The 10,081-nt window shown below is 51.7% G+C and overlaps 1 protein-coding gene across 4 annotated transcripts; it reads left to right on the forward strand.

Moving 5' to 3' along the window:
- OTX2 (orthodenticle homeobox 2) lies at window positions 1-9,833 on the forward strand. 4 transcript variants are annotated; one of them, XM_059695114.1, is made up of 5 exons: window positions 1-249; window positions 401-470; window positions 4,939-5,154; window positions 6,166-6,341; window positions 8,186-9,833. In XM_059695114.1, exons 3-5 carry the CDS (start codon window positions 5,058-5,060, stop codon window positions 8,804-8,806), a joined length of 894 nt encoding a protein of 297 aa, XP_059551097.1. In that variant the 5' UTR covers window positions 1-249; window positions 401-470; window positions 4,939-5,057; the 3' UTR covers window positions 8,807-9,833. The 4 variants fall into 4 exon arrangements, with proteins under 4 accessions (XP_059551097.1, XP_059551111.1, XP_059551106.1 ...); XM_059695128.1 differs by having other exon boundaries at window positions 4-249; window positions 6,190-6,341; XM_059695123.1 differs by lacking the exons at window positions 1-249; window positions 401-470 and adding an exon at window positions 498-732.
- The last annotated feature ends 248 nt before the right edge of the window (window positions 9,834-10,081 follow it).

Consider the following 10,081-nt stretch of genomic DNA (forward strand, 5'->3'; position numbering starts at 1 on the left):
CTCGTCCCCCCGTGCAGCAGCGGCCTGTTTTCCTCCCCCTGTTGTGTGTTTGTATTATTTTCCCTCTGGCTTAGATGTGTCAATCATTCTCTCCCTGCCATTGGTTGGAGAGTTTGCGTCAAAAAAGTTGCCAGAGAGGCGCTTTCTCAGCAAATCTCCTTGAGAGCAGAGCCGGCCTCAGCTCCAACTCAGCCTCCACTGTTATTAAAAATAAAAACCGCCCGAGCGGCCCTCACCGCGTCTGCTTTTGTATGTATCGCAGAGGGGCCCCCGCGCGTTTCCAGCGCCAGCTACTTTCTCCATTTTCTGTTCTTAACATTTTATTTTTCGTTGCGTTTGACTTTTTATGGAAAGGTGGAGGCTGCGAGGTTTATAACTCAATACTCTTGATTTCTTTTAGGCTGGCTGGCCACTTGGAATTTTGAAGGATAATTTGATTTTTTTTTTCTAACCTCCCATGCGGCTGTAAGGTAAGTGTCCATCTGTGTAGTCTGTCTGTCTCTAGATGTCCCTCTCTCCACCGTCACCCCAAGGCCTCCAATAGGCCGGCCGATGCATCTCTGCGAACGTGGATTTCTGCGAAAGGCTGATGTAGTTTGGCCCTTGTACGTGTTGAGATGTAATACCGACCATTGAGAAAAATGTAGGAGCTGGCGGCGAGGGCAGGAGTAGGAGGCGGGGAGGGAGCGCGCTCCTGGGCTCTCCGCTTCCGCAAAACGTCGTGGAAACCCTGTGAGTCTACCGTGGGGTGGTTTTTTCTGGGGGGATGCGGGGTTGTTTGTGGTTCTGTTTTATGTCTACGCCCATTCTGGGCTTCTCCCCGCGACCTTTGCGTCCTGGCCCTCAGCGGTGGTTTGGGTCATTCGGATTGATCCGAACGAAGGGCGTTTTCAGAGCCTGAGACAAAAAGATGCCTAGGGAGCTCGAGGGACGGATGGTAACAACCATAGTAATAACACAGGCGCCTCCCGGGGCCGGCGCCCCCTAAGCCCGGCTGGCTGGCGGGTCCCCGGGCGCGGACCGCCCCCGGTCCAGCCCTAACGCCAGAGGAGAGCCGAGAGGGTAACCAGGAGTCGGGAGCGCCGGCAGCTCCGGTCGGGCCCCTCTTCCCCGGCCAAAAGCGGCTCACCAAGCCCCACTCCCCGTGTCCAGCCTCTTCCAAGCTTCCAGGTGTCTCTCTGTTTTTTTAACACCTCCCCTCCCCCGATCAACCCCTTCCCACCCCCCCGCCCCCCGGGAGTGCAGTCTCCCCTCCCCCCGTGGTTGTTGTGGTCCCGGACCCGGTCACTAGGCCGGGCGAGCGTCTAAGAGTCGTTTCACTGCTCGACTTTGCCGGCGACGGCCCCGGTCCCTCCGCGCAGCCCCGCGCGCACCTGGGGCGGGCAAACGTGGCGCTGAGCGGCCCCTGCCCCGCCCCCGCCGCCGCGGCACCCGGGCCGGAATCCTTCCCTGGGCAGGCGGCCCCTCGGCGGTTCGCGGGCCCGGGCGGGGGTGGAGGGGTGCGCGACAGCCCGGCCTCCGCTCGGGGTCGGCCCCGGGAGGACCTTCAGAAAGTCTCAGCCGTCCCCCGGCCTCGGCAACGGGTCGCAAGGCCACGTCTTCGGTGTTGGTGCGTTCAAGTGACTCTTGAGATCGTGGTCCGATGTCAGGCCAGATTTTTGAAACCCAAGTTCCCCATCAGACTTCCGAGTTGGCTTTCCCCCTTCCTCTACGGGGGGGTGAGGGGAGCAGGGCCTGGAGTGGCGGATTGCTTGGGGAGGGGACGGAAGTCGCCCTTTGACATTCTGCCCCGCGCCCTGGCGCTGCACGGCCGCTGAGGGCTTCTCTGCGCGCCCCGGGACGCGCTCCAGTCTCCAAAGTCCCAGCGCCGGAGAGGAGGTGGCGAGGAGACCCCTCCCCCGAGGAGGTGGACGCCCGGACCTCTCCACGCGTGCTAGCAGCCGGCGTTCCCCTCGCCATAATGAACAGTGCAGGCCAACCCTTCTGGCGCGTCCTTGCGCCTTCCCTCGCGGGTGGCAGCGTTGTTTGATTCCCGGAGGCCAGAAACTTTCACTCGAGTTCGCAGGAGAGAGGCCGCGCCGGCTGCTTTCCGCGGGGCGCACACGTCCCCGTCTTCCTTTGCTCGGCGCGGTCCGCCCAGCCGCAGGCCGGCCGCCAGCCCGCGGAGTTTTGTTTCCTTTCCATCATGCAGAAAATTAATCAGCCCGGGCGCCGAGCGGAGCTGAGCACGGCGGCCTGTAATTAAGGGACGTGTGCCCCTCGGATTATCTCGTTAGTTTATCAAGAAAACATTTATTATAATTAATTCTCGGACGGGGTAATTATTATTGAGCGAGGACACAGCAACTGGTAGATAGGCTCCTTGGAAGAAAACACACACACACACACACACCGAGGCGGGAGGGGGGTGGAGGGAGGGGGGCGCGACAGATTGCACGAATTGACCGTTAGATATAAGGCGGCGCGGGCCGAGGCGGGCAGTGGAGCCGGACCTGGGGCTGCGAGGCTGCCGGGCTGCGGGGCTGGCAGCGGCGGCGACGCCCGTCACTGGCCGCCCGGCTGCGGGAACTTGCCGCGCGTCCGCCGCCCGCTCCTTCTCGGTAGGATTCCCCCGTGGCCACCTCCTGAGCAGTCGTTTTGCGGCTTAGATTCGTGAAAAGGTATTTCTGTTTTCTTTCTAGGCTCTGCTTCGGGGGGAAGGGGGAAAGGAGTCCGGGCAGGGCTTTGAAAGTTGGGTGGAAGGGCCAATGGGCCTCTCTCCTCTGGGAGTGGACACCTAGGCTGGACGGAGAGAGTGCCCCATAGTTTTGTTTTTGGAGTACTTCCTTCTACGGACGAATCCAGTGATGATAAGGGGAAGCAGTCTGCCCAGGGGCTTTAGCCATTTTGCGACGGTAAGGGCAGAGGAGCACCGAGAAGGAGCGCTGTCCCGCCGCTTTCGGTCTGTTACCACTTCTAATACGGAAATGTGCTACTTTAATGTATGATGTGTCAGGCGTTCCTAATTGGGTGAGAGCTCTGCATGTAAGGACGGACCCTCCCGTATTTATCATGTGCACCGGGTAGGATTTTCGTTTTTTCTGTAGTTGTTCAGAACTTGCCAGTATGGTGAGATTGCATTAAACACGAAAGAACTCCAGCTTCCAGGCTATTTAAGCAAACAAATGACTGTCTTTTAAAGCAATATTGTTTCCACAGCTTCCAAATCACTGTCTTGAACAGAAAAGAGACTAGAAAACATCAAGTCTTTGTTGTAGGACCAACTAGATTAGTATTACTGATGAGATCATACAAACTCCTCCAACAAGGACATTTATAAAATTATATCGAATTAGATCTGAGGGTGGAAAGAATAACTTTTGTGCTATGAATTTAAATCGGGAAGTGGAAACTAAAAAGGAAAAAAGATACATGGGGCGAACTTGCAGTCACCTCGTTCCATTTGTGAAACTTTGTGTCTCTACCTTTTTAAGCAATGTAAATATGAAAGCCCATAGTCATTAAAATTCAGTAGGACCTTTGGAAAAGTCAGAAGGAACTTCTCCTAACCTTGGATCCGCCATTTTGAAGCAAACTCTCAAGAGTGTCAAAGTTGCAAGGTAGAGATCCTTGCAGGAGAAATGCCATCTAGCAGGAAAATAAAAAGCCAGACTTGCCAACCGCCGGCCTATCTTCCCGTCCGTTTGGGATCCCTTGGCTCGGGGGAGTGAGAGACAGTCAGCTGAAGAAAGTAAAGAACTTCCTTTTCCTCCTTTTCTTTTCTCTCCCTGAGCTCTCTTTCTTGTAGGAAACTTGAAAGGAAGGGAGAAATTACACTCGTTTCACAACTTTGGGTGTTTGTGTACCTACTTTCTTCAAAACTAAAATGTTCAAAAGGCAGCTAGAGTGAACAGGGAACTGCTGGAGCTGCTGAAGACCCAAATGTCCGAAAATTTGCCTCCCGCAGGACCCGCAGCCTCCACGCATCAAAATCAACATGGAAGCGGCTTGCTCTGCAAACCCGCACCCTTTCTCCTTGCAGCTGTGGGGCCTCTCATTCTCTGATTGGTGGGATTCTAACTTTACTTCAGAATTTCTAGCAAACCCTGTGCCGGCCTTGAAGAATTTTTTTTTTTTTGCACTATGATTACATATTTGATGGGTGTCTATTAAAAGTTAGATTTTTGTTTATTTAGCTTTGGTTCTTTATACACATATAATCAAGGTCCTCCAGAACCCTAATAAATCTGTTACTTGCCTCAAAATCTAATTACCCAGACTACTAATTAGGTGAAAATGATGACTGGAAATGACTCTAAATGTGGAATAATAGTGGTTAAGCAGTTTTCTCAAGTTTGTCGATTAGCAAGTTGACATTTTAGATGTTAAATGCGCCGATATTTTAGGTTAGAAGCTGCTGCAAGTGGTGAAAAAGCTAAGATAATTAAAATCAGCCCTGGGAAGGCAACAGTCTGGGGAGGTAGATTTCTTGAATTGTTTCTTTGTTTCTCACCAATGGGCTTTGTTATCAGCATTATTTATTTAGCCAAAGAGTTCTTTGTCTCTGCAAATGGCCCCAATCAAGTTTTGTTTGAGACAATTAGCTAGTGCCAGCCAATGAGTCCTATGCAAATGTAGGGATAGGAATGCGGTGTGCGCATTTGAAGGCGTGGGGTTTTGTTCTTGGGGCAGGCTGATTGTAATTGCTTTCTTCGGGTACTTTTTTTTTTTTTAAGTTTAGGGTGGGGGTGGGGAAGACAGGTTTATCAGGTCTCCATCCCCTCTAGTTTCACAGAAGCTGGGGGGTGGGGTAGGTGGGGAGGAGGGTCTGCCAGCTCTTTAAAAGCCTCTGCCCTGAGTAGCCCGGGCTCTTTTTAAGTTAGGGGCGGAACGTGGGAGGGCTGCTGCCTCCGAAGCAGTAAACCAGCACCTCTGTTTGTCTGTTTGCTTTGCCCCTAGTTCCACCACTCCAAACCCACCCACCAAGGACCCTGAATCTGTCCGCCCCCGGCGAAGCAGGACCTTCCGGCTGGGTCCCCCCGATTTGGGCTGACTTTGCGCCTCCTAACAACCTTAGCATGATGTCTTATCTTAAGCAACCGCCTTACCCAGTCAATGGATTGAGTCTGACCACTTCGGGCATGGACTTGCTGCACCCCTCGGTGGGCTACCCGGGTAAGTGAACCCCCGCCACACGCCTGCCCCGCCCTTCCGCACACCGGCCCCGCGGGGATGTGACACCCTTCATCACCCCCGGGAGCACCGCGCTGGTGGTGACGCTGCCCTAGCTCCAGGCGAAATCCCAACTGGGCGTTCCTTCGGGAAGCAGCTGGGAGCCACTGGACCCGGGCTGGCGGAGGAGAGGGGACCGGGGCTGGGGGGGAGGGGGGGAGAGCGAGTACACAAAATCACATCGCTGATCCTTTGGGTGTATAATAGGGGACACACAGTGGAGTGGGGCGAGGACGGTTTCTACCCTTGTCATTTGGGGGCGGCAGGCCCCTGCCCGTGGCTCGCGGCGCAGTCCCTCGGAAGGACCCCCTGCCTCTCCCACCCGCTCTCGCCGCCGCACCTGGGCTTCCGCTCGCCCGGCGGGCTCTGCGCGCTAATCCCGAAAGGTGTGATTGGCCGCGGGCGCGGCGGCCTGCCTTCCCCGGCAGATGTTTTGTTGTTTTTTAAGTCCTCGCGGAAGGAGAAGTAGGAAATGTGCCCCCATTTTAAAGATGGGGGAACAAAGGCCCTGGGGTCTCCAGTAGGATCGACATTCGCCCCACCAGTCCGCGCTGGGGGCCCTCGTGGGGGGAGGGTCCCTGACTCCCCGGAATGGGTTTTTGTGTGTGATGAGTTTTTGGGGTTGATTTTGGAGGCTTTTTGGTTTTGGTTTTTGTCTTCCTTTATTTCATTCGTTTTGTTAGCTTTCGAAGGGCGCTCTGGCTGGAGAGATCTCCGACGTCAGGCGGCGTGGGGGCGCCCCGCTAGGGGCGGTGTGCGTCCGGACACCTCGGATGTGCGCGGGGGGCGCCCAGGCCGCCAAGCGGGGTGGGGCAAGCGCGTAGGCTCCGGGTTGGACGGCTGGGAGGACCAGGGGAGGGCTGCGCAGTCCGGGTGGGGGCAGGAGTTGGGGCGGGGGGAGTTGGAGCACCGCAGAGACCCCTGTGACTGAGAAACTGCTCCCCCACCCTAAAGGGCCCTGGGCTTCTTGTCCCGCAGCCACCCCCCGGAAACAGCGCCGGGAGAGGACGACGTTCACCCGGGCGCAGCTAGACGTGCTGGAAGCGCTGTTTGCTAAGACCCGGTACCCAGACATCTTCATGCGGGAGGAGGTGGCACTGAAAATCAACTTGCCTGAGTCCCGGGTGCAGGTAGGGCAGCTGTAGACAGCCCTATCCTTCCTAACCGTGCCACCCCTCCCCCAGCACGGGGTGTGCCGAGGGCTCAGGAGAGTCCCAGGCCTTAGAGATGACCAAGGGAAGGCTCGAAACGAAAGAGGCCTGCAAACTCTCCTAAGGCCCCTTGAGTGCCCGATTTCCCCCAGAGCTCCTTTTTGTCCCTCCACCCCCATTCAGTCCTACAAGCACGGGTATTTCGCTCAGGTCTGCAAAGTAAGACTGGTGATTTAGCTTCAGTGAGGAAGCGCAGTCCTAGAAGTAAGCCTTGGGCACCTGGCCTACCGCGGCAGACTTCGAGTACCGTCACACACAACTGTAATACTTCCCTTCTCCTCTGCACAAAGCTGCCCCGTTCTCTCATTCACTGTTAAGGGTGGAAGAAGCTTAGCTCCCGGATAGTGCCAATATTTTTACAGATGAAGAAACAGTACACGATTTGCTCAAGGTCACACGTCGGTTGGTGGGAGAGCTCGGCTGTGGAATCAGCTGGTGCTCTGAAATTATACAAGAGTATTTTCTTTGACTTTTTAGGGATTGAACAGAATCTGCTAGCTCTGAGCCATCTCGCAGATAAAACATCTGCATAATATCCCTGGTGACCCCTCCCCCCTTCCCTGAGGCCCCCCCTTAACTTGACCTTGAGCTGGAGAGGGAAAGTCAAGGTTAACTTTCCTGGAACTCAGGTCCCACACAGAGTTCTGCAAGAATGATTAGCACCTAAACTTACATATACACCACAGACTCCCCTTCAGCTGGGACACAGCAGAGTGAACTGCAAACCAGGAAAGAGGCCTTTTCAAAATAGGATGGAAGGACTTGTTAGGCTTAAACAAAAGTCTTCACTGAAAGAAAATAAATGACTTGAGTGGTTGGTGATGCTTCACTCAGCCTTGGTAGCATCGTTTTTACCACAGAGCACTCATATGGAGAGTTCATCCAAGAAGGCAGCTCAGGACTTGTTGCCCAGAAAATGCTGGTAGTTTCTCTGATAAGCCCCCTCCCACACTAAACACAGCTCCTTCATTACAGAACGTGGACAGTGCTGGTAAAAAGAATTCCCAGAGTTGCAGGCAGAGGCTGAAGTTGACAAGCTTATGAGCATAGTACAGGCAACGGAATCTAGGTGCTGATGGCACGACCCTGAAGGCACAGATTCTCATCTCAAACTTGAGACTAGTAGGGAAGTCTCAAAGCAGAGCACCTAGGAGACACTCCACTTAACATAAAGAAGGTTTTGCCCAGTAGTGGCTTTCAGACCTCCTCCCTCACTTCTCCTTGGAGCTTTCTTTTGTGAATCTTTCTAGGAGAGACAAAAAGTAGAGGGATGAAACCAACCTCCATATTAGCAACTGCTCCCTAGAAGATGGACTATAAACTGTTTGTATTTACACTGTTCTTGTAGGCATGTAACAACAGAATTGTTTTCACTCCCTTGTGTTTTCTTCCAAAAGACATAAATACATTCTATCCCATTGTGAGAGAGTCCCCAAATACAGCTGGGCCTATGTGTATGCGTGTATTCCAGGTGAGTCAACATAGAAAAGTGAGGTGTAGAATTGTTAGCCATACGATTGGTCTTAAATTTTATTCTAGGTTGGGAGTAGAGCAGAGTCAAATGCTTTTAGACAGAGCCGCCCCAACATTTTTTACAATTTCAGGGGCATATATATGAGAGTACTATATAATAGGTTTTCAGTGGCAGGAGAGTTTGTCAGCTCAATCTGTCCATGTAGGAGAGATTATATATAACCTGGGAGACACCCTTGTTCTTAAGGAGTTGTTGAAACCACATTAAAGAAGTTTCTTTCCCTTTCAAGGTATGGTTTAAGAATCGAAGAGCTAAGTGCCGCCAACAGCAGCAGCAACAACAGAATGGAGGTCAAAACAAAGTGAGGCCTGCCAAAAAGAAGACATCTCCAGCCCGGGAAGTGAGTTCAGAGAGTGGAACGAGTGGCCAATTCACTCCTCCCTCTAGCACCTCAGTCCCGGCCATTTCCAGCAGCAGTGCTCCTGTGTCTATCTGGAGCCCAGCCTCCATCTCCCCACTGTCAGACCCCTTGTCCACCTCCTCCTCCTGCATGCAGAGGTCCTATCCCATGACCTATACTCAGGCTTCAGGTTATAGTCAAGGATATGCTGGCTCAACGTCCTACTTCGGGGGCATGGACTGTGGATCTTATTTGACCCCTATGCATCACCAGCTTCCGGGACCAGGGGCCACACTCAGCCCTATGGGTACCAATGCAGTTACCAGCCATCTCAATCAGTCCCCAGCTTCTCTCTCCACCCAGGGATATGGAGCTTCAAGCTTGGGTTTTAACTCAACCACTGATTGCTTGGATTATAAGGACCAAACTGCCTCCTGGAAGCTTAACTTCAATGCTGACTGCTTGGATTATAAAGACCAGACATCCTCGTGGAAATTCCAGGTTTTGTGAAGACCTATAGAACCTCTTTTTGTGGGTGATTTTTAAATAGACTGGGCTGGACATTCCAGTTTTAGCCAGGCATTGGTTAAAAGAGTTAGATGGGATGACACTCAGACTCATCTTCTGATCCATGTTTCAGGAGGCATAGAAGGAAATGTGAAGGTCTTTAGAGGGACCCACCAACCAGCAACCTGAAATGGACAAACCAATCTACTTAAGATCCTGTCATAGTTTTAGATCATTGGTTTTCCTGATTCTCAGAGTGATCAAAAGCATTCTAGCCATGGGCAACCAAACACCACCAAAAATAAGCAAAACGAAATTGTGAGGTAAAGGAGGGGAGGACATAGCCTTCTTAAACAGAGGTGTTCCAATGTTTGAGCCAATCCTTGGTTGAATCTTAGGAATGGACAGTGTCTCAAGCTCACTCACGTTTCATGACCAACTGTTAGTTGGCACTGAAAACCTTTTCAGGGCTGTGTGAATTGTGCGACTGATTGTCCTAGATGCACTACTTTATTTAAAAAATAATGTTCATAAGGAGTCAATATGTAGTTTAAAAGACAATCAGTGTGTGTCTTATATAAATGGTACATCTGTGGTTTTTAATCTGTGCTAGACTTCAAAACTGTGATCTCCTGTTATTGTATGCAACCTTGAACTCCACCTCTGCAGGGGTTCTTCTGTGATTAAATAGGTTATAATTATAAGCAAAAATTCAGAGCAACTGAGTACTTACCTAAAAAGATTACCTGTGGCTGGATGGGAGCTGTGCTGAAACTTTACAACAAAATGTCTCTGGACAAGGAGAGGGAGAGAAGAAAAACGAAAGGACACGGATTCATCTGTAATTTACTGTTGGTAAGCCCGGCAGTAAAGAGACATTGGTCAATTGCTCTGACCCTGATGAATTTATAAACTGAGATCATTGTTGTTGATGCTTGCAGATGTTAACTGGAAAAGTGATATATGCATAAACCTTTTCTTCCTGGATTTGGCAGATATGTATAATTATATTAAAATGGTTCTAGCACAACACTGGGTCCAGTTGAATTGTATACCATTATTTATAAGGGAGAAGTCTTTTCTTCCTAAAACATGTTTTTCTTAGGTCAGAGAGCAGACTTTGTTTTTAAATTTTGGGGGATCTAATCTGAGGATGAAGTAGAAATGAATGACTGTGGTATGTGAAGTGTTGGTGACTTTCATCAGGATTGCTCTGAAATTGAATAGAGAGAGACCAGCAATCATTAGGATCCTGTCTCCTTGCTTTTCCCTCCCTGC

Source organism: Myotis daubentonii, chromosome 1, assembly GCF_963259705.1.
Source record: "Myotis daubentonii chromosome 1, mMyoDau2.1, whole genome shotgun sequence".
In the NCBI taxonomy this organism is placed as follows: Eukaryota; Metazoa; Chordata; class Mammalia; order Chiroptera; family Vespertilionidae; genus Myotis; species Myotis daubentonii.

Coding starts and splice junctions, on each gene's coding strand:
- OTX2 (XM_059695114.1), top strand. CDS start 5,058: ATGATGTCTTATCTTAAGCAACCGCCTTACCCAGTCAATGGATTGAGT. Junction 5,155..6,165: donor CCCCTCGGTGGGCTACCCGG/GTAAGTGAACCC, acceptor CCCACCCTAAAG/GGCCCTGGGCTTCTTGTCCC. Junction 6,342..8,185: donor TGCCTGAGTCCCGGGTGCAG/GTAGGGCAGCTG, acceptor TTCCCTTTCAAG/GTATGGTTTAAGAATCGAAG.